We start from the raw sequence: 27,337 nt of genomic DNA on the forward strand, positions 1-27,337 counted from the left end.
TTGTTCAGCATTTAGGCAAACGTGCACAAGGTGGCACGAGTTTCGAAGAAATGCAATTTTGGCGGCAAGAGTTTTTTGTATTGGTAGTTTTTTTAAACCACTTGTTTACTTGTATTTTTTACATTTGTTCATTTCATTGTTTTATCATAAATTTCTTATTTTTGTTTGATTTATCTCCATCATATTCTTCTAGCTCTAATAGTCATGGCTTTGTGGTGTGATAGATATCGACCAACCAGTTTAAACAAGTTGGACTACAACAAAGAACAAGCTGATTATTTGAAACGTATGGTGAGTAACATTCATTGTTTTTGATTAATATGCTTATTGTAGTTAATGAATTATCAATAATTTTTCCATTACAGATTAAAAGTAATGACTTTCCTCATCTTCTTGTCTATGGTGCACCAGGATCCGGCAAAAGAACTCGAGTCCAATGTATTCTTAGAGAAATTTATGGCCCTGGGGTGGATAAAACACGCATCGAGCATTTAACAATTGAAACACCTTCTAATAAAAAACTTGAACTCAATTCAATTGCCAGTAATTATCATATTGAAGTTAATCCAAGTGATATTGGTATCCAAGATCGTCTAGTTGTGCAAGATGTTATGAAAAATATTGCTCAAAGTGGAGGTCTCGTGGATAAAGTACCTTTCAAAGTAATTGTTATTTCGGAGGCGCATAAATTGTCTAAGGATGCTCAACACTCTCTCCGAAGGACCATGGAAAAGTATATTTCTACCTTGAGGCTAATAATGGTCGCTGATACGAGTTCAACTATTCTACCTCCTATAAAAAGTCGGTGTTTGTTACTACGTGTAGCTGCTCCTTCAACCGACAAAATAAGTCAAATACTCGAATTCGTCGCAAAGAAAGAAAATTTTGACATATCTCCTAGCCTCATCCAGAAAATTGCCAAAGAATCTGAAAGAAATTTGCGACGTGCATTGTTAATGATGGAAACAATGTACATCAATCAAAGTAAAGACATCATTAAACCATCATATGTCCTTTATATTCAGCGAATGGCTAAAAAAATGGTTGAAAATCCCTCCCTGGAAAAAGTTAAAGATATTAGAGAAGATTTTTATGAACTTGAACAACATCTAATTCCAGTGGACTTAATTTTCAAGGTGCTCATTCATTCATTGCTACAGATTTGTGATAAACATTTGAGGGGTAAACTTATCCAACTGGCATCACATTATGAACATCAAATGAGAGTGGGAAGTAAACGAGTTTTACATTTTGAAGCCTTTGTCGCTCATTTCATGGCTGCCTACCAAAAGTTCACGGAAGATAATATGATTGATGATGATGATGATCTGCTAGCAATGTAAAAAACTAAGTCAAAAGGGCAAATTATGATTGTCTGGGAAAGGTGGCCGTTGATGAAATCTTCAATTCAAAACTTCAGTTTCACCAGAATCAACCATTCTCAAGGATTTGGTAACTTCAACATTAGAAACAATCATTAATGATTCGTTTTTAATCATATCATTTACTGTTAAATTTTTGAAGAAAAACATCTTTGTTTCCATTTAATTCAAATTGATCACAATAAAAGATACTTCAATAAATATAATTAGAAAATAAAATCCATCAGAATAAAACCCAATTGTCCTTCCTCGGGTAGAATGAATTTCAGACTAAATAACACAAATCACAGTCAATCGACAACTAAATTGCAAGTGGAGTTACAAGTTTCTTACTTGAAAGGACCATAATCCGAGAGAATCGCTGCAAATCGTTTAAGAGACTTCACTTTAGGAACAGCTTGATCGCCTTCTTCAACGAATTTTTCAGCAAATGGCACCTTCAATATCAAACAGCATATAAATACACACAATACAGATAATATTATCAAACGGAAAATTTAATCAGAGAGTTCAATTGCTCACCGAAAAAGCATCAGTTGAACTGAACTTTTTGCAATCCAAATAAAATTTATCGGATTCGACCTGAAAACAATGGAAACTACGAATAATTTGCAAAGTAAAATAACTGTCTTTTAATCATTAATGAATATAAATTATAAAAATGCTTTCATGTTAAACTGATGTTCAGATGTTCCAATTTTTTATTTTTGAAGCAAGAACTTTGATTGAAATCATGGCTACTCCAGTAAAAATGATGCAGCTTATCGTCAACCATGAGTTCTCAGATAGAGATGAGGTGGCACATAATCGAAACGCTGATAAAAAGATCTGTGAAATTCTATTCTGCGAATACAAGATCTGTAATAGTATTGCATGATATTGAATCTTCTATAAGCATTATGCCATCGCTCGCGAAAAATGAATCTATCAAACTGTGGCCACCTCGGTTGAACAAGAAAATCCTTCATTTGTGATTGTAATACATCATCAGTTATAATTGCCTTAAATTTGTTCAAAATAGCTCTATTGTCCAAGTAATGACAAAAATGTCGAGTACATTCATTTTCATCCATGAATCTTTCTGGCACAAAAAAGTACCATATATAAAAATGCTTATTGTTATCACAGCACAGCCATGGAGAAAGGCCAAAGTGTTCATTGCCGTTCATGAGGTTCAAAAGATTTTCTCTGTTAAATTCTAGCCGCTGATGAATCCAATCAGGGGTCCTAAGGAAAGAAAACTTAATTAGATGAAATATGAAGTTCAATTTAAATTATATTTAAACATTACTCGAGTTCAGGTTTTGCACGTTTGTTGGTCACCCAAATCTCGCCTCCGTGATCACCCAAAATAACCGAAAAGACTGCAGTACGCTCAACCGGTATTCCTGATATTTCTGCAAACTAAGAAATAACATAGTTATTAATATAAAAAGAATAATTTAGAAACAATTCACAAAGTTTTAAACACAAACCTCTCACTATGCTCATAAGGTATTCTTGATATTTTTTGAGCTAAGGAACAATACTGTGGTTCAATCAACATTGTACTTACTCGGCTAAACACTTGTTGTTCATATACTTGACTTGTATCCGTCCAGTCGATCACAATGTCACGATAATCTTCACCCGATAGCTTTACTTTGATCACAGCTAGGAATAAATTTAAAAGGTCATTTAGCAACTGCTTGATCAGCATAAATAAACTTACTTTGTTCAGAATTGATATTCTCAGCACTCATTTTCAGATATGATTAGCAAACATGGAATAACCAGAATGGGAGTTAGTATTGTTGTAGAATCACAGTAACTTTGTTCAGTAAAAATGGATTTCAAGCGTGTCCTTAAAAGGGTTGAAGGTTAAGTTTTCGAAATTTCATATCTTTTCTGACCAGTTAAACCAGTTTTGGCCTATTCTATTTGTAGCGCCATTTTCGTATTAAAAAAGATACTTTTAATAGGGTTGGACCAAAAAACCAAAACGACCAAAAGCAAGATAAACGTTGATAAATTGCAAAAAAGTGATCGATCTTTGATGCTTATCAACAATTTTTACCGACAAAAACTGAGCTCGGTAAATCTTACGGTCACAGAATGGTTGAGGTTTAACCGAATGATTTTGTTTCACAGAAAACAAAAATTTTTGAACGAAACAAATGCATTTTCTGGTTGACCATCAAAAGTTGATCAGTGAAAAGAGTTTCAAAAAACTTGTTCCGAAATCGTACATAACGCAATCGAAGTTTAAACTTTGAACTCGATTTAATCAATGCAAAACTAAGTTTAATGACTCAAATATGCAATAATAGTTCACAAATATATCATGCGCGCCGCTGCTTCATTGACTATTCATGAATTAACAGAGCAACATAAATGTCGTTGACATTCATTGATAATAAAGTGTCAGACGTGAAAACAATTGGAGGAAAAGTCGTTTCATAAAACGATCAGTCAGATTTGAAAGAAACGTTAAAGATTTTGAGAGAAAAGGAAGAGATACAATGGAATGTGTCAAGTTTGTTTCAAGCTTCAGAAATGCATTGTCAATTGTTAATTAATCAACACCCAGTTCCATCCACAGAAAAGTTAACATTTCTTTTGGTTAAAAAATTGGGTAAGGAAAATATTTTAAATGCAGATCACTTCATTAGATGATTAATTAGCAGTTTATACACGTAAAACACTTATGGTCTGTTTATCTAGGTCTTTTATTAAAGAAGGATTAACCAGTCTTTTTCGAGAGGATTTGTTAAACCACTTGAATTCCAATCAAAACTTGCTTCCGGAATAGTTGAGGCACTTTGTTCTTGCTTCTCTAGACTATTCATTGGATCCTGAGACATTTGTTGAGATATTTGAGGCTCTAATGGTATTATCGAAGGTAATAAAGGCGTTGGCTGGAGAATCGTAAGCTTGGATGGTATAAGAGGAGTTGAAATGTCCCTTAAACCAGGCATTTGCTGCTGAAAAGGAAAAAAGAATGAAAAAAATAATCAGAATTTCAGCGATATTCAAGTTAGAAAAATTATACAAGGAAAAAAACAATCAAGGAAACTGTAGACGTAAATTGAAATTTCTTACAATATTTCGAGAGTCAATTTTAAGAGATCGAAGAAAAACTTGGAATGTGTGAGATGATTCCCAATTCAATTTGAGTGAAGCTGCTTCTTCCCAATTGATCAGTGATTGCCACATTTTATAGCTATAATTAGAGAATAAAATTCATTAGTTAGATATAATCGAAAGTAAGTGTCCTTGGGAGAAAGGCATGTTATTGGGTTGAATTTATTTTCTGAGAGGAAGGTGCACATCACAATGAACGGCATGGCAATGAACAGGTAGTTTTAGTTACAAAATGGGAAAAACTTGCCAATCCAATTTATTCATACCTTTGAGATGTTTTATCAGCAAAAAAATTTGTTGGAATAACTTTATTGCTTTCATCTGGCATACCATTGGCAAAAGATTGACAAACAATGGATGATAAAGGTGAATGCGATGCTGAATAATTAACTGAGCTTGATTCATCTTCCATAGAAGGTGAAAATTCTAGCGTATCAGAGGATAAAACAGTTTGCTTTATTGATCTAGAGGTTTCTTCATTATCAATCACCGGGCTTGCTTCTTGGAAATTGGCAAAATCACCAAAATCGTCATCCTCTTCAACTTTAATAGCTTCATGCTCCAATTTATTTTCAATCTTATTATTGGCAGAAAGGTTTAAATCTTTTTCTTTTATACAGTCTGTTGTTAGATTTGGTTCATCATTGCTTTTGAAATCGGAGAAATCTCCAAAATCATCGTCGTCCATACTTTTATTATTTTCACAACTGCCACTCTGGAAATATGCAAAATCTCCAAAGTCATCGTTATTAAGTCCTATTTGTTGTTCGGTTTCTAGTCCACCATTATCACTATTATATTTGTACCCTTCATTTGTACTAGTTTGAAAGAACGTGAACTCGCCAAAATCGTCATCTATGGTCTTATTATTTTGGAAATCAGTGAAATCACCGAAATCATCGTCATTGTTGTAATGAACACTTTGAAAATCATCAGATTGTTTACTTCCATTTGTAGCATCAATAGAGTTCATAATTGGTTGAATTGTGAGCATAACTGGTTTACCTCAATATGTTATTTTGAGTGAAACTATTTGAAGACTGGCCAGACTCGGTTAAATTTAAACAGATGTGAGATAAAATTAAAAAAGTCAGCATAAATGCATAGGCAACTGGGCAATCAAACAAAGCATAGGTGATACTTCTTGGTTTTCCTTGAAATTGTCATGTTAACACGTACTTTGAACATAGAAGATACAATATTTACTTGATGATCAAAATGATTGATTTAGCTGGTTAACTTTCGACATGACACATAAGTTAACCAGGTGGACTGGAGAAATCTTGACGATTCTGTTGTTATTGCTTTATGGCTTGCCCGTTGAGCATAAATAAATCTTGATGATAAGACAAGGAAGATAATAAAAGGACAATTCAGAGCACAAGTAAGAAAAAAGAAGAGCCAATAGACTAGTAAACCTTGTACAATTAATTAAATCACAGTTTTTTTTGTTGCTTCAGCATTTTTAACAAGTTATTTGATCATTAGAACAATCTGTAAATAAAAAATATGGAGACTGTTTCTCTTTCAATTAAGGTATCTTCAAAAAGCTGATAACGATCAAGATTAAATCACAAATTATACAATGACTTAAGAAGGTACTAATCAACAGGAGCTGTTGATGATGGTATGATGGTGATGTTGATGATGATGAAGACGATGATATTCGCATCACCAGGGAACAGCTGAATAAAAAGCAAAGTACCTTTTACGCTGATTTTGCTCCATTCTGATTCTCATTCAGCTTCTACAGAAGTCAGCTTCAGTCAGAAATAAATCTGACTGGTTACATGAGTAACTAATAGATGGCTTTACGTAAGCATCAAAATTAACTTTACAATTAAAATTAAACTATTAATCATTAACCAACTATAAAGTAATTCATTGATTAAAAGGTACTCAACCTTAACCTTTAACTCCTTCAGGTAAACAAATAATTGCATTTAATAATATTAATTGTCCAGAAAATGATCTTTTCTTGTTGATGAAAAATTTTGTTTTGTTCTAAATACGATAGATGGCGATAAATCTTCTGTTTTTCTATTGTGTCTTTTTTTATGTTGTGTAAAATCTTTTTTTCATGAAAATTATTTCTTCGTCGGAGTGTTTTTTTAATTGGGTGTAAAATTTTGTTCAAAATTGTAATTACATTTATCTGTTACTTGTCCATTAGATTACCGTGTTGAACTTAACAGCGATGATATTATTTCTGGTGAATGTTTAACTGGTAGGAAATGGCAGATGATGGTCAAGGGGCTGTGACCAAACCAATAGAGACAGTAACAAGCCCGGGCACTTTTGTGGGAACAAGTGGAACTTCATAATTTAAACTGTGGATTATTACCAAAAAATTTGAAATACATTATCGATTTTAAATTTTAATCCAATGACAATGACATCGAAGCCTGTAAATAAAGTCTCTGTGGCCAGTAAAGCAGATTTGCTTCGTGTTTTATGTACCCTGGAAGGTGAGCTTCAAGCAAAAGAAATTGTGATCAGTATACTCAAGACGGAACAAGTCCGTAGACTTTTACATCCTTGCTACAATAAACGAAGATGGGTTCAACCTAATTCAAAATTGTCAACCAACACCATAATCCCAAATAATCGAGCTCTCAAATGCAAACAAGATTCATCGCAACAGCAACAGCTACAACAGCAGCATCAACAACAACAACAAGTTCACAATTCCGTTCAGTTAAATATTGATCCATCTGATCCTTTTGTAGCTCTATTAAGAGATACTTACTGTGCATATGATCCTTCATTTGATGAAAACTCAACCAAATTAATTTATAATCTTCAATATCAAAATTTAAGGACCCTTATAGACCATCAAAGGAGAGTGAGAAAATTTTTAGAATCTCAGATTGCTGATTGGGAATCCAAGTATAAAGCCTGTTGGCAGGAATTAGAAAATGAAAGATTGAAAAGTGAAAAATATGAAAGAGATAAAATGATTAACCGGATCGAGCAACTCGAAAGGGAAAATGATGCTCTCAAGCAAGATGTGAAAAATGTTCAAAGTGAATTAGATAAGGAAAAAGAACGTGAAAAGTCAATGGTAATGTGTTTAATCACTGAGCGTAAAGAATTGATTTGCTGTTTAATTGAACACGAACAACGTAATGCTGCTCTAATCGACATGTTGACCGCTGAACAATGTAGAGCCGCTGAAATGAGTGAGGATTTGGAAGAGGAATCTAAAAGATCACTCCAAATGGAATCTGAATTGGAAAGGTTATCAGCAAGCTTCGAGAAATCAAAATCCATGTTAATGGATAAAATAAATACATTAGAAAATAAGAGTACCAAATTGGAAGAGGAAAATGATAAATTAAAAAAGGAATTGGAAGCAATCAAATCAAAAAGGATAGCCCAATTAGGAGAAGGTGTACGAGCAACAATTGTTACTGTCAACTCAACGGACCACAAGTAAGTCATTTTTGTCAAAAAATAGATCGGAAGGTGTTAGTATTTTTATCAACATGACTATTTGTTTATCAATCAATGGAAACAAAAACAGTTTATTCAAAATTTTCCAAATTTGTCGATAAGCATGACAAATGTTGAATTTGTACCTCTAGTAATTATGTTTACCATTTTCCATCATTTCAAATTTTCTCTTCTCTTCTACCATAATTGTATTCCAATTTTCAAATCGATTTCCCTGAAATGCATGATAGCAAATAGTTTTCATTCACTATGTTTGTGACTATATCAATTAGTTTAGTTTTCAGTATTAGATGTTAATGTATCAATTTGTTTTTGCATTTTTCAATATTACGTAAATGGCGAAGCTAATATCCGCAGTTAATCTCATTTTATCGTTTCTAACCTCACGCCTTCTAATACTTCCATACTTAATTTAATTATCTTAAACTATTAACACTCTTGAAATGCAAAGTCCTTTTTTCTCATCATAAGTGGCTGATAATTTTCATGAGCTTCAAAACATCAAATTATTCAAATTTTGATTATGTCCATGTTAAGGCGTTTTTGTTAGTAGATCCGCTCTTTTATCCCAATTTCATACGCAATATATATCTTATATTATTCAATACTAATTTGAATAGCATACAATTATTCGATATTATGAAAATTTTTGTGCTCATTAACCAGTTAGTCTTTCCTTGCAAAACTGAAGTAGCAACTCTATCAAAATTGTCACTTCTAATTAATTTTCAAGCTTATGTTCATGTTCTCAGATTGATATTTCACAAAAATATGACCATAAAATATTGTCCCTGTCAATCACAGTTTATGTATAACTTCAGGCATTTCATTCTGAATTTGCTCATATATTATATTCTTCATTATTTCCATGTTTTCCCATACACATCTTCAATATTTCCTTAATAACTCTGAACAATGAAATGAGTTTATTCTCCAAAATTGTTGATGTAATCTGCTTCATAATAAGCAATTTTTAATTGACTAACATCATAGATTTTAAGTTTCTTTTCGTGAATTCTGGCAATATTGCTTGTTTTTTACTCCTTTGATTTAAATTTCCATGATTCATTCATTCTGTTCAGCTTCATAAACATTCCAATAGCATTAGGCTCACAAAAATTCAATCAAATTCGCTCATTTTTTTCAAGAATCTTTACCATAACATGACAACTAATAAATGTTGCAATATAATCACAATTAATTTCAGTTGATTTACCGGCAACAAAGAATTGAAAGTAAAATTGTTAAAACTGACCCACGATTTTCATTTTTTTATCAATATGTCCATCAATCCTTCATACTTTCCTTAAACCTCTTCCTATCTAATGATAAATCATCTGTCAGTTCATCGTTAATGAGATATCCTGCTTTGTGTATACGTTTACAAACTTTTCATCATCTTATGGCGTTTTTTTACTTACATCAACAATCGGTGCTTTATTACTTACACTTGATTTTCGTTGAGTTCAACCATCTTTGGTGAGAGTTTTGTTTTATCAACAAAATTGGCTTACTCTTCAACCATCTTCTTGATCATCTTCCTTATCTTCCTCCTTATTCCTTCTTTCCGTGCTTTCCTTTCTTCAGTTGCTTGGTAATTAAGTGTGATACAATTCTTATGATTATATACCCTTGAATTTAAATGATCGCATTACCATCTTTCCATGCTCATTACATGCATGTTCATCTTTTTTTTGTTGAGCTTCTGGTATTTCAAATGTTCCGATATTTAGTTGAGCAGAGAATCGGAACTGCAAATCCATCACGTCGTTGGCAGTGTAAAGGCCTTTAAACGTTGTAATCTGTAATCTTTGCTCAGAGTTTCTTCTGTTAGTTTCAAGTTTGAAATCATTGATCTAAATGATTTTAAAAAGATTCCGAGATCTTTAACCTTGATCATATATTGTTTAAGATATGTAATTATCATTATGTTGCACATTTTCCACTATTCATAACCTTGCTTAATCTAAATTCACACGATTTAAGATTCAAATCAAGTATAAGAATTAAATTGTCTCATAATTTCGTCTTGTAATCCATTCCATAATTCAATTAAAACCAAGTTAATCTCCTATTGATCTTGGTGAATTCAATAATTATGTTTACTCAGTAAAATATCTATATTTGTCAACCGAAATTGCATTTCTTATTTGTTTTCTTGCAAATCAATATTGAGTTAATATTATTCAATGGTAATGCAATACATAATAGTGTTTATAAATTATACATTTTACTATCAATCGACTGATCATTTAGATAACTTATAGTGAAATTAAGATTTTTGTTTGAACCTTAAACATTAAACTCCATTTAATATAATTATGCGCAATAAAACTATAAGTTATAATTCCAATAATTTATTTCTTGTTAACTAAAATTATTATGTTTTGTCTTTATCAAACAGGGTAGTGCCAAGCGTTGCATCTTCTCCAGCAGCTCTGAATCAATCAAAGGTGAACATTGCCCGACCATTGAGTCCTAGTCGGGCAATTACATCTGTTTCGACTCCAATCTCTGGTTCAACCAGTTCTGTCCTGGTAACAGGGTCAACTGTTAGCCCTAAATCAACTGTTGCTGGTCAAGTTTCAACAGTATCATCAACATCAACTTCATCTTATGCAGTTATACAACCAATTTTGAAAAGTGGAACGAATAGTTCACCAGTGGTCGCTAATCCGATCACACCCACGCCACCCTCTGGTCCTCCACCTCCATTACCTAAGACAACCTCAGTACTCTCACTAGCAACCACAACAGCAACAAACTCTACAGCTCAAACAGTTACAGCTTTCCAAAACATGACTTACAACATGGAAACAGTCACTCAACCTGTAATCTCTAAATCCTCAGCAGGTAAGCTTCGCATTTCAAATTTTTTCCTAAATTCTGTTTCTTAATTATTCTAATTGTTTTTATTTTTTCCTTTTCAGTCACTCAACAATCTCCTAATGCAACAGCGCAGCCTAACCGCACTGTTACTCCTGGTAAAGTTATGATTGCAAGTGGAAGTCCACAAGCACCGGTTCAAAAGAAGCTTTCAACTGGTCCAGTTGCGGGAACTGGATCTGGTACTAGTCCGGTATTTCGTGGAGCACCTCCTCCTATACCGCCAAATAAACCCATTCTCCCTGCAAACGCACTGAAAGAACGAAGCAAAGAAATACAACAAGCCACTGTTCGAGCTAAAATGATGACCGCCAAATCAATAACTCCCCTTCCCTCCTCCACACCTGTACCTGTTCAAGGTGAGCCCGTCGTAAATGACAAGCCTTCCTCTTCTGCTCTGACTAACTCGGTGGTGGTTAATGGTACAATCAAAAGACAAGATAAATCCTTAATGCTTTCAAACTCTTCCAATTCAACTGAACAAGTGCCTGGAGAAAATAATTTGAATAATGTTTCATTGAAAAATGCTAGCAATGGGTGCAACGATACTACTTCTGACACTTCAGATGATTCAGTTAATCATCAAAATGAAGAGTTTACTAATGTTGAAATGATTAGTCAAGAGATCGCTGATTTTCAGCAGCTTTTAGGCTCGATGGTTGAAAAGAGTATTATTGGTTGATTTGCTCAGTTTTAGGGATAACAGAAATAGATTCTATCATTAATTTTGATCATTTCTATAAATATTTCTGTGCTAAATCTTGCACGATAAAGCTGCTATGAAATAGTAAACCTAACTTTAAATACTCTCAAGCTTTTAAATAATCTATCTTAATTTTTTTAACTTAATTTCGAGGTTTGTTAAAGTTAGAACACCTTTAATCACTCAAAAAAAAACAGCAATGAATACATTAATTCACACTTACAGCATTTTGGGAACTTGTCTAAAGTCATCGAGAAATGCTGTATACCTTTTCAAACAATCTTATTTGCTTCAATTTTTGCATCTTGTTTCGTTAATTTTAAAATCATGATTTTTTGCCTTCTCTTGATTAATTTCAACATTTTCCTGTAAACATAATTTTTTGACCCAATCTTGAAATTTTTATCATTTGAAACCCTTTTTGTCTCATTTTGAATGTAATTGTACAAACATTTACAGATTTATCATTAGGATGTAAAATTATAATTATAATTTTTTCCCATATTATTGTTTAATTTGATCATTTATTTACTTATCTCAATCTCGTTTACTTTAATTGTTATAATTTAATCCTTTCCTTTTCCGCTCCTGGTGATGGTTTAATTTGCTTTTCCTCATTTATTTCTGGTTTGCTGTTTTTGTTTTAAAACATAATCTCTATTTAATGTAAGAAGATTGTTACAATTTACCACTTAAATTTAAATAATTTAAACTAATTGTTTCTCATTTTTCTCTTCTTCAGGTTCTCGGACTCCGCAAGCACCTTAGGAATAATTTATTTACCAATGAATCATCTGTATCATCCTCATCTCCATCATCATCACCATGCACACCATTCTTATCACCTTTAACTGAATTTAACTGTCTTTATTTACCATCTTTAATTGTTTTACCTGCAAGCTAAATCACTTCTCCTATTTGTTAGATTAGCTTTTGCCTATTTTTCGGCATCCAAAGCAAACCAAATACAAAACCATCCTACTAATCAATTTAATCAATTATTGATTGATAAAATTGGTTTCTAGCTTGTTGATAAATCTGTATTTGACCTGAATGGTTTCACATAAATTATTTGTATTTTACCGTTGACCATTAACCAAAAAGAAAGCGAGAAAACGAAAGAGTAAAGAATGCAATGGAACAGGATTAACCTCAATATGGCTGATTATTTAGAGTCTACCTAAACAATTCCGTCATCATCGAACCATAATCATCACCTGTTGCCATTAACAGGAATAGAACAAGAAACATTCAATTGTATTAGTTGAAAGGTTAATTAAAAGTCCTGACAAAAATTGCAACCAAGGAAATTAATTAACCAGGTTTTAGTATAAGCTCAAAGATACATTTTTGCTAAATTGCTCCAGCAAATAGTGATAAAGTTTAATGAAATAAAAGTATGAAATAAGCGATTGCAAACGCTAGTCGTTCAAATAATGGATCGAAAACAAACAAATGCAAGAAAAGGAAACTTGATTGTTCTCAATTTTCATTTTTAATTTGCTCTTAATTGTTACATAAATTTGAAACTAAAAATGACACAAAAAGTTGACAAAAAAGAACAAATCTTCAATTCTTTCAAATCTCAATTTGTAATTTTCCTTATTTCAATCTCCTTGCAAAGTCTTCCGAAACAACATTCATATCAACGCATTTAAATTACATTTAATTCAGTAACTGTAATTTAAACAATTAGCAAGCATAAAAATGTAAATTTACTTTAGGTAAGTTAAAAAATGAATCGCGAAAATTAAACAAATAAAAACACCATTGATGTAAAAGAATCTTTTTTATTGCGTTTTCCATTATTACCCATAAAAAAATTTTCGCAGTCGACAGGATTCGAACCTGTGCGGGAAAATCCCAATGGATTTCAAGTCCATCGCCTTAACCACTCGGCCACGACTGCTGGTCTATTGAAGAATCGGTTCCGTTTTGAATCGTTCAATGAGGCCAAGGATCTAAAACCACATGTTTACGAGACATTGGGAAAAGTACTTTGTTTTTACACAATTTTGTGCAATTATCTGCTTGTTTTTAGGGATAAATCATCTCTAATGGTGTAATTTATTGTAGATAACTTGGATAGGGATTTGATTGTATTTTACAGATGATTAGCGCTATTTGTTTAGCTATTTGTTTAAGTTGTATTGAATATTATTTATAGGAATCTAGTCTGCCATTTGTTGCTTATCAAGAAAACGACATAATATTTTGATAAAGCTATGATTTTGACCAAAATTAATGACGAGAGGATAATGAGAGTTGTTTCTTGTAACAGGTTTCCATCATGATTTATCAGCTGAAAGGGAGGCCAGATATTCCTCTTTAGCCTTTTCAAAGTTCCTTATATTTAACACCAAGGAAGAACGATACTTCTTTTGGTAAAATCGGGTAACGTTTCCCCAAAAATTTCTACAATCGAAGAGTTTAGTCAATACTTCATCACAATTGGGTTCCTTGGATAAACAGTTCTTAACCTCTATCTCTTCTTTGTAACAGGGATCACTCTTCATCAGCTCTTCTTTTTTCTTTTGACGCTCCTGGAAAGCTTTGAAATCCGAGTCTCCTTCTTTGCTCATTATTGGAACCGTTAACTAGAATTGCGATTAAAAACAAAAGAAAATTACACAAAAAAAGAGATCAAACGCAATAAAAATCAGAAGAAAGAGCAAACCACCTTACTCTTTGGTTTGTTTACATAGGCTAAACACATGGTTGAATCATATGGTGACAAACGTGACTGGTAACCAAACTCAATCTCCAACTTTTTCTCGTAATGATTTAACTATGTCATTTCTCGCATCAAGATCTTTACGTTATTATTGTGTTGCTACAAACATCTCCAAACAATCGTCAACAACTTTACCAGCTAATCAACAAAATAGCCCAACTTTTCAAACATATGTCGGTCTTGATGTGCATTGCAAATTAAATGTCAACTCTAAATTATTTTCTCGAAGTTCAAATAATTTTTATGCCAAAGCAAATCAGTGTGTATCTTGGTTTGATGCTGCCCTACCCGGAACACTGCCAGCTGTTAATCGTCGGTGCCTCGAGCTTGCAATTAAATCTGCATTGGCTTTAAACTGTCAAATAAACCCAATCTGTGTTTTTGATCGAGAACATATATTTGAACCTAGTTATCCATCTGGTTTTCGATTAGTTCAATCGAGAGAACCGATTGCCTCCAATGGACTCCTCAATGTACCGATCAAAGTGGACAAGACATGTTACATAAAAACTATTGAATTGAAATCAATTCACCTAGAGGAAGATAGTGGTCACGTCTTTGTTAGTCATTTAGACCAATGTAACTGCATCGATCTCAATTCTCGCGGACTCCCATTAATCAAGTTTTCATTCAAATCCACAATAATGACAGCTTTAGAATCATCTAGATCAGTAAATCAGTTGATTCAGATCCTCGAAAGGTAATATTACAAACTTCATCAAGCAAACATTCTTATATTGTACCTTCCAGATATTCATTCATTTTTCTCTCTATTTCACAGGATTGGAGCTTTTACTCCTAAAATAGAGGAAAGAGCCTTATCAATCGACGTTAAAATCAAGTTGGTCTCTGAAAATACTTCAGATTACGCCGTTACTATTAAAGGAATCAATTCTTGCAGCTCTTTGGGCACTTATATTGCTAATGAATTCGGCCGTCAAAAATACCTCATTAAAACAAATAACCCAATGAGTGCAGACCAAACATATCAGGCCTTAACCTCTGGAGGAATGAAAAAGATCAAAACGGAAGATATTGATCCCCGATCAATAATAAATTTATCTATTCCTCCATTTAGATTTGATTCAACTGTACAAAATTCAGATGAGAATGTCTCATTATCAATCGAAAAAATTGCTGCTGAATTACCTTCTCTGCCGGACAGTGAAAGATCTCATCTTGTGGATCATTGTAATTTAAATTTACTCCAAGCAACTAAGCTTATAGAAAATGATTACGCTCAGGTTGTCATCAAGATGGTATCAAATGATCCCTCAATTTGTTCAAACCATTTGTATAATTTCACAATGGAAGTGTTGAATGCCGCAATTGTTAAAACTAATAGTGAGATTAATCAACTTTATAATTTTATAGACAATTTGGTTGAATGTTTCAACTTATTGAAAAGTAAAACGATATCTCGTCAAAATGCAACCGAAATGATTGTCAGTTGTTTACAGGGTGATAAGCGGTCTCCTGATGAGCTAATTATTGCTAATGAATGGTCAATCATTGAAGATGATAAAATAATCACAGACTTTTGCAAAGATGTTATCAAAGTTCATTGTACATACGCCTTCTTTGTGAAAAGAGGGGATAAGAAATTTCTTAAAAATCTAATCAAACGAGTTAAAATTGCTTCAAACCACCGAATACCTGAAGAAAAAATTATGCAAAAATTAGATTCATTAATTAGCAACATTGATAAAGCAGCTCTTGCAATTTTCACCACGAATAGAAATAAAAAGTCAAAAAATAGACCGAATCTTTTTCTCGATGAAAATCAATAAACTAAAAGGCCACCTGTTAGTAGAGTCCGCATCTTTGAAGCTTAATTGCAATATGATTGAATTATTTAATCTAATTTTTTTAAGAAAATGAGTCCGGAAAAAAACTTTTGCGCAAATTTTTTCTATTTTATTTAATAAATTGGTCAAAATTTCTCGAATGGATCCAAATTTTTGTTCAATTCTGTCTTTTTTAATGCTGATTCTTATATTGTGCCCTAATGAGTCCAAAACTTTTAATTGACCTTGCTATAGGTGAAATAGGTTGCGAGAGTTTCAGCTTTTTGTCGTATCTCAATTTCTCTATGTGTTTTTAACATGGGTTTGGCAAACTATTTTTTAAAAGAGCTCATTTAAAGTCCATTTTAGAAAAAATTTCGCAATTAATTACTATGAATAATATATTAAATTAAAGAGCATAGTTTTGTGATTAAAATACTGTATTATTTGTCTTTCTACAACACCCCTAACGCGCTGAAATTTCCAAATCTTCATGAGGACTTTACTAACAGGTCGCCCTTTATTTGAGATCAACTGGTGTCTCTGTAAAATTGTGATGTGTGTTTGTATTGTAATTTTTATTATGCATTTAAATACAGAAATGTAGAAATATTTGTTGAAGTCGACGAAATTTTATGTACATATTATTTTTAAAACACTAATATCCATATTTTTCATTGAGCGCTGTTTTCCCGTCTCCCGTTTGACCTTTTGGAGGTAACCACTCGACATATGTTTCTTGATTAAAGTAACTGGAATTATCTTGGACTGGTTTAGGTTTGGGCTTGGGTTTATCAGTTTTCTTGATAATTAATCCATATTGTTGATCGCTATCAGAGGATGATGATGGAGGTAAGAATGTTAGTGACTCTGCAGGTGGTGAAGGTTCTCGCAAAGATGGCCCTTTAGGCGTAGGTTCTTCTACCGTTTCAGTAAACACTGATGCAGGTTTTTGTATCAGATTCTTCTTCGTCAATGAAATAGCAATTTTTCCTGGCTCTAATTTAATTGGCGATTTTTCTTTTTGAATTACATCTTTCTTGGTTTCTGGTGAAGTATTTAATTCCATCTTGTCTCCAAGTGTCGTTGTTTTTTCACTGGTTGTTTTGAGCTTCAATGAGGAGGCTTCGTTTTTAGGAGGAGATTTTACAGTATATACAGATTCCAGCGCGGGGAGCACGAATGAGGGTTTTGCTATCTTAAGTAATCTTTCAACTCGTTGTTGTTCCTTTTCCAGATCAGTAATCCTCATCCGAAGTTTGGACTGTTCAATTTTAGCATTGAGAGATGACGTTTCATCTTTTTTGTCAATATCTTTCATAAATTCATCCAAAGCGTCAGTGGTCTCTTCTTCGACTTCCTTTTTATCAGCTTCAGGCTTGGAATTTGCAGTTGCTTTTGATGATAAACTTAAAGTTGCTAATTTAGCCTTCATCTTTTGAAGTTCTTGGCTGATTTCATTCCATTTTTCATTCAGACTATCAAAATTAAGAATTTCTTGAACTTTATTTTTGGCGGCTAACTTTTTAGCTCGTTTGAGTTTGTACTGATCCGTTTCATCCATAACTTCATCTTCTGAGTCAGAACTATCGGTCTTCTTTCGTTTAATATCTTTTTGTCTCTGCCATGGAAATAGTAGTTCAGCTTTGTCCAGTATTTGACAGGCCCGAAGGCAAACATTGACCAATGCGTCTTTTTTCTGCAAAAATTAGAAAAAATAATTTAATATCAAGCAAAATATAAAAAAATATAAATAATAGACTATTAATTCCTACCTTCGATGAAGCTTCTCCGTCGATAGTAGTTTCTTGCCCATCAATAGGTACTTCTACTGAACATTTGAATAACCCGTTATTGTAATTAACTTGATATTCAAAATCGTAACCTTCTGAATCAAACCAATGTTGGAGAGTTTTATGAGGATTTTCACTATAAACATGTTCATTTTGAGTAGGACCTGGTCCAGTCCCAGTTTGGAGTAATGATAGCACCTTTCCAAGAGGAGTCAAAACGTCACCACTTCCACCCTCGTCCTCTTCGTCATCCATATCATCTTTAAAGCCCCAGGTACATCCAGTTTCCTCTTTTTCTACTGGTTTTTCAACTACTTTAGGTTTTTGCTCTTCATACTCGTCTTCTTCTTCAGCTTGCTTAGTGTTAATTAGGATAAATAAACGTGAGCTAGCACCTAATTTGATAATGTCATTACCAGGATTTAATTTGATTGGTTTAAAGCCAGGAATCTTGGATTTATTCAACATGGTACCATGAACTGAATTAAGATCAATCAGAAAAAAACAGCCATCAGGCCCATCTTTTGGATTCCATAGAAGACAAGCATGATAACGACTCAGTGAAGGATGGTCCATAGGAAAATCCGCATCTCTTGATCTACCGAAGGTAATCCTAGGTTTATCGATTTCCTTCCTCTGAATGACGGACCCATTTTTGATTACTTCAAGAAAAAAAACTCCCGACGGCAAAGGATCGCTAGTCAAGGGATCAGGAATGTAAGGTAAATTCCTCTCTGTTTCGAATTCTTTTCGGCTCAAACCAGGAAGCAAGAATTTATCATCTTCATCTTTAACTTGATCAACAGGTTTATTTGGTTGGTCACTTTGATCATCTTCGATATCCATTATATGTTCAGAAACTTTAATGTTATAAACACAAAAAATAGAGACTCTTTGAAGTGATCATATGATTGCAAAACTTTTTCATCTTTGATACAGATGTCAGTATAATCGCCACATGTTTTTCATCTGTTTTAAATTCATTGAGTTAAAATCATTTTCCTAAATCATAAAGTTAATCCCCAAGTTTATCAAGGACTTAATCAATTAATTTAAAAGTGTTTCTCTAATTTTTGAACTATAATGTCTTTAGATCTTTCAGGTGGTATGGGAGACCTTGATGCTAGCAGCGTTGTCGTCGACAAAGATCTCCAAAATTTCATCATCCAAGAACAACAAATTGCTCAATTCAACGCTCAGGTAAATTTCTCAATGAAAATATAAACCATTTTAGTGTATTTTTTGTGTATTAATCAACAATCATTATACATGAGTACTAATCATGTTGTGGTTTAATCTTGTTTTTTGATGGAAACTAATTGCATTTCTTTTTGCTCTCTTTATATGCTTTTTTTCATGCTTTACAGGTTCACAAGTTAACTGAACAATGCTGGGAAAAATGTGTCACTGACAAATTGACTTCTAGGTTTGATGGAAAAACTGAAACATGCCTGACCAATTGTGTTGAAAGGTTTATTGATGCCTCAGTGGTTATCGCTCAAAGATTTTCATCGATCATTCAAAAGCAAGCTGGACATTAGCTACAAAATAATAGTCAAGATTCGTTTGAAATGAGAAAAAATATATAAAACAGATTAGTTTTCAAATTATTTGTTCGCTCTTCATTCTACTGTGAAAAGAAACAACATTTAGTATAATAAAAATGAACAACAACTGAAAATCGCAACCATTTGTGCAACAAAAACCTGATTCATTTGAATAATTTCCTTACCTGTTGACTTGAAATCCAGAAAAAAAGACTCCAACAACAATAAATTGATTATTTGTTATAATCAGTGGTTCGAACGCTCCATCTCTATTCATTATATTTCCTCTTTTTTATGAATGTTCATTGGGAACAAATTAACGTTAGCTTTATATAATTTAATTTGTTTCAATCCTAAAAAATGGAACCATTGAGATCAAAATTGTCAACAAATGAGGTTTACAATAATCTACATTCATCAACAACGGAATCGCGAAACAGTTAACAAACTGATTGACTATTCAACTGCTCAACCTTTAAAGTATTTTACCATCAACGAAATACAAGTTAATTTAAATTGGACTTTTTTTCAATCTTTTTTTTTTCAAAATTTTCCTCAATTAATCATGGTTTAGTGATCACATACACATTTACAAATTGTAAAATGTAAAATATTTAACCTGTGATCCTGAAAAAAATAGATTCACTTGAAATTACAATCTTTCAATTTTTCACTCGCAACAATTACCTTCAACATCATCTTTTTTCAAACCAGTTCACCGTTAAATGACTTATGCTAATTATTCACCATAATGATTCAATCTCTGTGTTGACTGTTAAAAAGATTAACTGTTAACGTCCCTCTTGAAGGTTAACAAGTAAATTACGTTTAACCTTTATATAACAACCAGAAAATGGATCACAATTATAAGGTGTCTTAAATCAATATTTTAATGAAAAAATGAGCTTTTAAATGGATTTTAGTTGATGAATATTTGATGGATTTAGATCTTCTCCTGCCCAATCAACTCATTAATTGTACAAAATTAAAACCGTTGGCGTAGTAGCTCAAAGGGAATTGATTTGCTCTGAATTCAATTCCACCGCTCTTTGAGTAAGATGTGGTGGTCAATGATTTGGTGAATGTGTTGGATCTGGTGGACAATACGGTTGGAAAACGTGATTGGAAAAGCTGGTCTCCGTGTAAATCAAACATAAATTGTAGGTTAATAGCCATTCAACTGTTAACTGTTAACAATAATTGTATCAATTGTTGAATGCTTATTTTTAGTAATTTTGAGTTGAAAATTGTTTCTCATTGAAATGATACTAACTGATTTCATTAACTAATGAATGTATTGTTTACCTTCAACTTTCATCTCTTCAACTCTGATTGATATTTGAATTAAATACAATTGATTTTGGTACACAAAATTGGCCACTTGTAATGAGTTAAATCATTGTAATCATTTACAATCAGGTTGATTGCTATTCACCAAAAATAACCTCTCGATGGATCCAAGCCTACAAGATATATCTTTCAAAACCATTGTTGTTAACACAATTTTTTGAACCACCTTTAAAGTTACAAATATCAAATTGCTTTGTAATAATTTACCATCCTCTTTACAATTGAATTTGATTATTTACTCAGAGTAAATATAAATCAATATCTAAAACGTAATAAATCGTTACGCAAAATTTACGGCTAATAATTGCAGTAACAATAATTTTAAAATGGATGCTTTGGTAAACTCAAAATACATTGGATTCAATCTTTTGGGTTGCCCTTCAATTTGATTCTCATGTTACCAATGATGAATTATTAACACAGATTTTATTACCTGTTTGAACACGGGACAATTAAATTTGAACAAATTAAGAGTAAATAATTGATAGAAAGTGGAGTTGTATGAAATGGAGACAAAATCAGCTGATAATCATGACATCTCGTCAGACTAATTGACCATTGCTAATGTGACATTGAAAAATGAAATTGAATCCAACATCCAACTTATTGTTATTGGATTGAGTCAATGAAAAATTGATGCAACAATTTGATATAACAATTGCTGTGACAATTGATGAAACAACCTTTAAAGATGTGATTGTTTTTGATAGCAAAAATCCAACAATTAAAATATTCATATTTACTCGAGATTTCATTATTTCATTTCAATCTCAAGTAAAAAACTGATCACTATCAATTGATGCCAATCAAATGCAAATGTTACTAAACAATAATGTAAAAATAATTTTAAATATTGGTAACAATTAACATCTAAACAATCATTTGACAGCAACATATGAATTACATTTCAAGGTTTTGCCAATTGTTTTTCAATTTTGTAAGGTTACTCCAACACTTTGAAGACGTAATTTAATTTCATCCAAAAGCACTTACAATTGGCCTTAAAAAATGCATAAAGTTTAATCATAGGAACTTAATGGTAACAATTAGAATGAAAATTGATAATATTGGCTGGTAATAAGCAATAAATTGAGCAAATGATTGGCAAAACTGGTACCAAAAGATATTCATGTTATACTTTTCATTTCTAGTATTCATCGTTTGTCCTTTATTAAGTGCTAATCAATAAACTGTTAAATCGATTGTTTCAAAGGCTAAATCAAGTTCCTGTTCATTGTTCAATTTAATGGCAATCAAATTTGATAAATCATTAAATTACAACGAGTAATAAAAGCCGAATCATTGTTACACTTTGTTACCTTCATCTTTCCCATACAAAAATGGTTACCTTTTCAACATCAGTCCATCAACTCAGATCTATTATTTGTCAACCTTCCAGCTAATTGACTATTTAAATTACTAAATGATCAATTGTTAATAACTGAGTCAAATGTAAATCAATTAACAGTAAAACAACATCAATTTTAAATAAAACATTACAATTGAGTTCAGAGTCAAAGGGGACTTGTTGCATACTTTCAAGTGTAAAACGCATTACTTCAGCGTTATTTCATTTCGGGTTATCATTTTGTGCCTCTTTTACCAGTTTATTGTCAATTAATTTACCTTTTCATGTCAAAACAATTAGCTTTGATTTAATTTGGCTCAAACAGCAAGATTAACCAACTATCGTGTAATTACCAGAAATCAATGACTTGACTGGTTGACTCTACAGCTGATATACCCAAAAAAGTCTAACATTGACATTATCATTATTAATATTATATATTTAGTGGTTAAATCTTAATGGCTTACAATTAAAGTTAAGGCCTGAGAAAGAAAAATAAATTACTTGAGAACTGAAAGAATTACCGTATCGACGCGTATTATGGCGCTGTGCTTAAAAGTGAGTGATCGATTGTATAAGCACATTTTTAAATATGCGCACGCGTCAACTCAAGGGGGGCTTTTTAGAAAAAAATGTTACATTAACCGGTTAAAAGAGAATATTTTCGTAAGTTAGCTTTTCTAGTCAAATCGAAATTATGAATTAAACTCTGTGTTTATTAAAAAAATTTAAAGTGCTTTAAATTAAATTCAACCGATTATGGAATCAAGTACCGGTCCGCAACAAGGTAAGTGTTTAATTTTACACTAACTTAACCGATTTACGACTAATTTTATAAAAATTCTTTTCTACAGATAACGAGTTATATTACAACATTGCTGCATTGGATCTCAACTCTAATTCACCGGTTTGTGTTGACCATGATCAACTCGAGGAATTTGATGGTTCAACTGACAATGAACCAGACCGAGAAGTACTTTCAAATTCTCAAATAAACCGGTCTAACCCCAAAAGAAGGAGTTATACTTTGGATGAAAAGTTGGAAGCACTTAAGGTTATGGATTCATTGACCGGTAATTTGAATGCAACTGCTAAAAAATTGAAAATTGCAAGAAAAAATCTCTACCGGTGGCGCCAGCAAAAACAACTTATAATGGACCAAAAGAATGGTAAAGGAACCATGAGAACGATTCGTCGAATCAGACCGGTTGGATTAGGAAAATGGCCACAGTTAGAAGATGAACTAAAGAATTGGTTCAATCTTCGAAGGGAACGAGGACTTTCAGTTAACCGGTTACACCTGAAATCAGAGGCTAGGAGGTTAGCAACTTCTATGGGCATTGATATTCAGTTTACTTGCTCAAACGGTTGGTTGTCTCGATTTTTGAACCGGCATAATTTAAGCTTGAGGACCCCCACAAGTATTGGGCAAAACGTACCGGTTGATGCTCGAGATTTAGCAATACAGTTTTTATCATACATAGGAGATTTAAGAAATAAATATTCTTCTTCGAACCGGTTGATTTATGGAAACATGGATGAAGTGCCAGTATGGTTTGACTCCCCAAAGAACCGGACATATGATTTTGTTGGAAACAGGAGTATCTTTGTTAGAACAACAAATCATCAAAAAACTAGATTTACTGTTGTTCTTGCTACTCTTTCTACCGGTCAAAAATTGTCACCAATGGTAATTTTCAAAGCATCCAATAGGCGAATCGCCAAGGAACCTGAAGTTGAAGGTATCATCATGACCGGTTCAGAAAATGGATCCATGAACACTGAAGTAATGGAAAAGTGGAGATCAAAGGTTTGGTGCAAGCGACCAGACCACATACGTGCAAATATCAATCACCGGTTATCCAATTTACGCACTGTTCTTGTGATGGATTCATTTAATGTTCACAAAGATTCAACAATGCTAGGCAAACTTGACCGGTTGAACAACACTGAAGTTGCAATTATACCTGGTGGAATGACTAAGTTTTTACAGCCAGCCGATGTTGTTTACAACCGATGTTTCAAAAGCCACATGAGAACAGAATGGCAAAAATGGATGGAAACCGGTCCTTTTGAATACACACGTTCTGGTAACAGAAAACACGCCAGTTATCATCAAGTTTGTCAGTGGACAAAAGCTGCCTGGGATGCTGTACCGGTTGAAATGATAAAGGAAAGTTATCATAAATGTGGCATCATCGATGAGGATGAAAGCGAAAGATTTCATATCCAACTGTTGGATTTAATAACCGGTAATAATTTAAATAACGAGGAAAATGATCCCACCGGTGTAAGTGACGAAGAACCAGAAGATTTTGATTAGAAAAAAGATGTTTATTGATATAAAAATATTTTTTTATGACCGATTATTTTGTTAAAATTGAAATTACAATGAAATTAAATATAATCTTCAAAACCGGTTACGCGAAGATCTGCCGGTTTGAATTTGATATTAAAAAGAGTTTCTTTAAGCCAAATCTTATTTTTTGTCTCAAATGAGTTCAACCGGTCGTATCCAATATATTTTCTTAAATCTTCGTTCCAAGTTTTGAGATCGCGAGGAATAATCTCTAGACTTGCTGCTGATGAAAGAAGCGGAAGATTCGATCCTAACCGGTTAATATTTATAAAAATCATTTCCATCGCTTGAATCGCCAAATAGATTGATTTATTTATATCGGCCTCATTATCAACCAAGTTCCAAGAGAATTGGATTCCATGATGTAGGCAAACGGCGAAATCTTGAGGCAACGACCGGTTAGGTATTATGTATTTAGATAATCCAGGCAGTTTCCAATTTTGACCACTGAAAAAAAAGATAAAAAAAATTATTTATTTTGTTATAGACCGGTCTAAAAACTTACCTTTTTACAAAATTTCTATTTATTTCACCCAATAAGAAAGAAAACTTGGCAAAAGTCAAATCTCTGTTATTTAAATTTTTACCGGTTTTGATTTCGATTTCGAAATCTGATGCCAGTTTTATTTTGGCTATACCTGTCCTCTTATCCAGGTAATTTTTCAGAGACATTTTACCTATAACCTATTAAAAGTAAAAAATAACCGGTCAAAAAAGAGTTTAAAAGCCAAAAAATTTCTATATAAAACTTACCAAAAATTCTTCAATAGCACGAAGAAGCATATTATTATTGACTTTAGTTAACAACCGGTCCAAAAATGTATCTTTGATAAAATCAATATCGGTTCTGTTGTCAGATTTTTTCACCGGTTCAGAATTTATAACGACAGTAACATGGCTCCATGGTCGAATAATGCCAGTCCAACCGATGATTTCCTCTTTTGGGACTCCAAAAACTTGACCAAATTGGGTTTGTATGTTTTTGCCCTCTTGCAAAATGACCGGTTGACTTGTATGGCATTGACCATCAGAATACTTAGAAACAAAAATTGGATATCGGTCCAGAGTCTCGTCATCATTTGTTTCAATTAACCGGTAATGATGGTTGATCATTTTCATCAGTTCCTCCGCAATAAGTTTGTCAGGATTCTTGTCAGGGTGGAAATTCAATGCTAATTTACGATAGCTAAAAAACCGGTAAAAATAAGGTTAAAATATACACAATATAAATAGAATAAAAAAATGACTTACATTTTTACCATTGACTCCTCGGAAGGATCAAAAAGTTGAATGAGATCGGTTGACCGGTAAACCATAATTAAAATTTGCACAAATTAAAATTTTCACAAAATAAAACAATATAATAAAGTGTTTGTTGAAAATAAAACAATGAAACTGTCAACAAGACGCTTAAAACCGGTTTATATGGTAAAAACTAGAGACGCGATTATAAGCCCCCCAGCGCCTCTATTGAGTAAACTTTGCGCTTATAAACGCGAATTTGCATTTTGAAGCGCCGCGCTATAATACGCGTCGATACGGTAATAAAATTAAAGTTGATCAATAGGAGAACCTACAATTAGATTGTGAACAGTTAATTGTTTAATCTGTTCAAGACTCAATCAACATGAATCTTGCTGATTAACTTGTCCAACAGTTGATTCCCTTTTTAAACCAGATTATTGAATAACAAATGAATAATGATTACAGCCCGAAGCCCGATTTAGTTTATGGTTTGAACACTTAATCAATTACTCAATAAGAGTTAATTATTACTGATTAGCTTGTCATTATTGTTTACCAAAAAGTCAACTGAAACATTTTCAACCAGAAAACCTAAAATCTGGTTAAACCAATTCGAGTTTCAATCAGATAATTTAATAATGACAGATTTTGCATGTTAATCATAAAATCTAAATAATTGTCAAACAATTGACAAGTTGATAAAGATTAATCAATTGACTGACCATTGAAATCATTGAAAACATCAAACCAAAGCTAAAAATAGACTCAATATTTAAACAGTAAATCATTAAAAGATAAAATCTAGCAACAATTAAGAGTTAACAATAATTAGCTAAATTTGAACATTTCTTGCGAGTCTTTTCATGATTTGCTCACAAAATGGACTCAAATGAAAACAAATTAAAATGCAAAGCATTTAACTTTGATTGTTACACTTGTTTTGATCATTTGATAAAGCAATTCTTTCAAGTCTATTAATAACTAATTGATTGTTATCAAGTGGTTTCTGTTTCGCCAAAGATTGTTTCAATTCCAGCTCTTTTCTGAACACAACAATGAATGAATTATAAGCAATTTTCATTTTCACTTGTCACCCTTAAGATGATTACAATGGAAAGATGCATTCAAATTGTGATAAATTCATTCAATGATTACAACTATCAATTTCACTATAACCATCATTTTACAATAGTTAAGTGATAGTTGTAATCAGAATCAGAATGATACAGAATGAAAATATTCATCAAAAAGCATCACTTTTGTGAATGTTGGAATGATTGGAATCAAAGAAAAAGGAAAATCTAAATTGTAAAATAGCACCAATCAGTTCGATGATGACCTTAAAATTGAATCTTTGGTCAGTGTGAAAGTGAACAGGTTAACCTGAATTCCGATAAAAAGAGTAATCTTTTGATAACATGTTCAGAGGTTGGTCAAAAGCGATTCATCCATTAATACATGATCGGTTCAATGGTGAAGCTCAATTTAAAGACTAAATGTAAATCAGTTGCGATTAAGATTAAAGTTGAATGGACAATTTGAAAGTTGAATTGCAATGAATATCTGAATGTTTAATCTTTAAACTCTTATTGTTTTATTACATTTTCAATTGTTTTTTCATTCA

The 27,337-nt window shown here is 32.5% G+C and overlaps 8 protein-coding genes and 1 non-coding gene across 12 annotated transcripts; 4 read left to right on the forward strand and 5 right to left on the reverse strand.

The window, feature by feature from the left end:
- The first annotated feature begins 89 nt into the window (after positions 1 to 89).
- RfC38 (replication factor C subunit RfC38) lies at positions 90 to 1,601 on the forward strand. Its single transcript, XM_015933236.3, has 2 exons — positions 90 to 291; positions 366 to 1,601. The coding sequence occupies exons 1-2, from the start codon at positions 205 to 207 to the stop codon at positions 1,341 to 1,343; spliced, it is 1,065 nt and encodes a 354-aa protein (XP_015788722.1). The 5' UTR covers positions 90 to 204; the 3' UTR covers positions 1,344 to 1,601.
- A 386-nt stretch (positions 1,602 to 1,987) lies between these two features.
- Positions 1,988 to 3,553, reverse strand: LOC107365682 (uncharacterized). Its single transcript, XM_015933237.3, has 4 exons — positions 3,094 to 3,553; positions 2,938 to 3,035; positions 2,674 to 2,786; positions 1,988 to 2,609 (listed from the first exon to the last, which is right to left on the reverse strand). Exons 1-4 carry the CDS (start codon positions 3,122 to 3,124, stop codon positions 2,150 to 2,152), a joined length of 702 nt encoding a protein of 233 aa, XP_015788723.1. The 5' UTR covers positions 3,125 to 3,553; the 3' UTR covers positions 1,988 to 2,149.
- A 90-nt stretch (positions 3,554 to 3,643) lies between these two features.
- On the reverse strand, positions 3,644 to 6,186 carry LOC107365643 (uncharacterized). 2 transcript variants are annotated; one of them, XM_015933185.3, is made up of 3 exons: positions 4,772 to 6,186; positions 4,464 to 4,584; positions 3,644 to 4,342 (listed from the first exon to the last, which is right to left on the reverse strand). In XM_015933185.3, the coding sequence occupies exons 1-3, from the start codon at positions 5,497 to 5,499 to the stop codon at positions 4,094 to 4,096; spliced, it is 1,098 nt and encodes a 365-aa protein (XP_015788671.2). In that variant the 5' UTR covers positions 5,500 to 6,186; the 3' UTR covers positions 3,644 to 4,093. The 2 variants fall into 2 exon arrangements, with proteins under 2 accessions (XP_015788671.2, XP_015788670.2); XM_015933184.3 differs by having other exon boundaries at positions 3,644 to 4,345.
- A 409-nt stretch (positions 6,187 to 6,595) lies between these two features.
- On the forward strand, positions 6,596 to 13,133 carry LOC107365549 (uncharacterized). Of its 3 annotated transcripts, none has more exons than XM_025161576.2 (4): positions 6,596 to 7,940; positions 10,366 to 10,814; positions 10,892 to 11,206; positions 12,293 to 13,133. In XM_025161576.2, exons 1-4 carry the CDS (start codon positions 6,892 to 6,894, stop codon positions 12,316 to 12,318), a joined length of 1,839 nt encoding a protein of 612 aa, XP_025017344.1. In that variant the 5' UTR covers positions 6,596 to 6,891; the 3' UTR covers positions 12,319 to 13,133. The 3 variants fall into 3 exon arrangements, with proteins under 3 accessions (XP_025017344.1, XP_089126253.1, XP_089126252.1); XM_089270127.1 differs by having other exon boundaries at positions 12,319 to 13,133; XM_089270126.1 differs by lacking the exon at positions 12,293 to 13,133 and having other exon boundaries at positions 10,892 to 12,057.
- Positions 13,134 to 13,377: 244 nt separating this feature from the next.
- TRNAS-UGA (transfer RNA serine (anticodon UGA)) lies at positions 13,378 to 13,459 on the reverse strand. The gene has a single exon. It is a non-coding gene; the product is annotated as a tRNA-Ser (tRNA).
- A 136-nt stretch (positions 13,460 to 13,595) lies between these two features.
- Positions 13,596 to 16,236, forward strand: LOC107365395 (glutamyl-tRNA(Gln) amidotransferase subunit B, mitochondrial-like). The gene is made up of 2 exons (XM_025161577.2): positions 13,596 to 14,984; positions 15,066 to 16,236. The coding sequence occupies exons 1-2, from the start codon at positions 14,278 to 14,280 to the stop codon at positions 16,072 to 16,074; spliced, it is 1,716 nt and encodes a 571-aa protein (XP_025017345.1). The 5' UTR covers positions 13,596 to 14,277; the 3' UTR covers positions 16,075 to 16,236.
- Positions 16,237 to 16,630: 394 nt separating this feature from the next.
- LOC107365550 (kanadaptin) lies at positions 16,631 to 18,750 on the reverse strand. Its single transcript, XM_015933079.3, has 2 exons — positions 17,847 to 18,750; positions 16,631 to 17,770 (listed from the first exon to the last, which is right to left on the reverse strand). The coding sequence occupies exons 1-2, from the start codon at positions 18,708 to 18,710 to the stop codon at positions 16,730 to 16,732; spliced, it is 1,905 nt and encodes a 634-aa protein (XP_015788565.2). The 5' UTR covers positions 18,711 to 18,750; the 3' UTR covers positions 16,631 to 16,729.
- A 91-nt stretch (positions 18,751 to 18,841) lies between these two features.
- Tim8 (translocase of inner membrane 8) lies at positions 18,842 to 19,551 on the forward strand. Its single transcript, XM_015933080.3, has 2 exons — positions 18,842 to 19,064; positions 19,232 to 19,551. The coding sequence occupies exons 1-2, from the start codon at positions 18,948 to 18,950 to the stop codon at positions 19,403 to 19,405; spliced, it is 291 nt and encodes a 96-aa protein (XP_015788566.1). The 5' UTR covers positions 18,842 to 18,947; the 3' UTR covers positions 19,406 to 19,551.
- A 5,102-nt stretch (positions 19,552 to 24,653) lies between these two features.
- LOC149094493 (uncharacterized) lies at positions 24,654 to 26,016 on the reverse strand. The gene is made up of 3 exons (XM_089270321.1): positions 25,720 to 26,016; positions 25,222 to 25,654; positions 24,654 to 25,152 (listed from the first exon to the last, which is right to left on the reverse strand). Exons 1-3 carry the CDS (start codon positions 25,782 to 25,784, stop codon positions 24,970 to 24,972), a joined length of 681 nt encoding a protein of 226 aa, XP_089126447.1. The 5' UTR covers positions 25,785 to 26,016; the 3' UTR covers positions 24,654 to 24,969.
- Between the last annotated feature and the right edge of the window lie 1,321 nt (positions 26,017 to 27,337).

This window comes from Tetranychus urticae, chromosome 1, assembly GCF_039701765.1.
Source record: "Tetranychus urticae isolate SD_2017Ah chromosome 1, NJAU_TeUrti_SD_1.0, whole genome shotgun sequence".
Lineage (NCBI taxonomy): Eukaryota > Metazoa > Arthropoda > Arachnida > Trombidiformes > Tetranychidae > Tetranychus > Tetranychus urticae.

Bases quoted from the DNA above. Each gene is read 5' to 3' on its own strand.
- LOC107365549 (XM_089270126.1), top strand. From the start codon at position 6,892: ATGACAATGACATCGAAGCCTGTAAATAAAGTCTCTGTGGCCAGTAAA. The intron at 7,941-10,365 runs GTAAGTCATTTT...TTTATCAAACAG, and splicing joins GTCAACTCAACGGACCACAA to GGTAGTGCCAAGCGTTGCAT. The intron at 10,815-10,891 runs GTAAGCTTCGCA...TTTCCTTTTCAG, and splicing joins AATCTCTAAATCCTCAGCAG to TCACTCAACAATCTCCTAAT.
- LOC107365395 (XM_025161577.2), top strand. From the start codon at position 14,278: ATGGTGACAAACGTGACTGGTAACCAAACTCAATCTCCAACTTTTTCT. The intron at 14,985-15,065 runs GTAATATTACAA...TCTATTTCACAG, and splicing joins TTGATTCAGATCCTCGAAAG to GATTGGAGCTTTTACTCCTA.
- LOC149094493 (XM_089270321.1), bottom strand. From the start codon at position 25,784: ATGGTTTACCGGTCAACCGATCTCATTCAACTTTTTGATCCTTCCGAG. The intron at 25,655-25,719 runs GTAAGTCATTTT...CCGGTTTTTTAG, and splicing joins GAGGAGTCAATGGTAAAAAT to CTATCGTAAATTAGCATTGA. The intron at 25,153-25,221 runs GTAAGTTTTATA...TACTTTTAATAG, and splicing joins GTGCTATTGAAGAATTTTTG to GTTATAGGTAAAATGTCTCT.
- LOC107365643 (XM_015933184.3), bottom strand. From the start codon at position 5,499: ATGCTCACAATTCAACCAATTATGAACTCTATTGATGCTACAAATGGA. The intron at 4,585-4,771 runs GTATGAATAAAT...CTCTAATTATAG, and splicing joins GCTGATAAAACATCTCAAAG to CTATAAAATGTGGCAATCAC. The intron at 4,346-4,463 runs GTAAGAAATTTC...TTTCCTTTTCAG, and splicing joins AAATTGACTCTCGAAATATT to CAGCAAATGCCTGGTTTAAG.
- Tim8 (XM_015933080.3), top strand. From the start codon at position 18,948: ATGTCTTTAGATCTTTCAGGTGGTATGGGAGACCTTGATGCTAGCAGC. The intron at 19,065-19,231 runs GTAAATTTCTCA...CATGCTTTACAG, and splicing joins TTGCTCAATTCAACGCTCAG to GTTCACAAGTTAACTGAACA.
- LOC107365682 (XM_015933237.3), bottom strand. From the start codon at position 3,124: ATGAGTGCTGAGAATATCAATTCTGAACAAA. The intron at 3,036-3,093 runs GTAAGTTTATTT...ATTTATTCCTAG, and splicing joins GAATATCAATTCTGAACAAA to CTGTGATCAAAGTAAAGCTA. The intron at 2,787-2,937 runs GTAAGTACAATG...GTTATTTCTTAG, and splicing joins AACAACAAGTGTTTAGCCGA to TTTGCAGAAATATCAGGAAT.
- RfC38 (XM_015933236.3), top strand. From the start codon at position 205: ATGGCTTTGTGGTGTGATAGATATCGACCAACCAGTTTAAACAAGTTG. The intron at 292-365 runs GTGAGTAACATT...TTTCCATTACAG, and splicing joins CTGATTATTTGAAACGTATG to ATTAAAAGTAATGACTTTCC.
- LOC107365550 (XM_015933079.3), bottom strand. From the start codon at position 18,710: ATGGATATCGAAGATGATCAAAGTGACCAACCAAATAAACCTGTTGAT. The intron at 17,771-17,846 runs GTAGGAATTAAT...TAATTTTTGCAG, and splicing joins ACGGAGAAGCTTCATCGAAG to AAAAAAGACGCATTGGTCAA.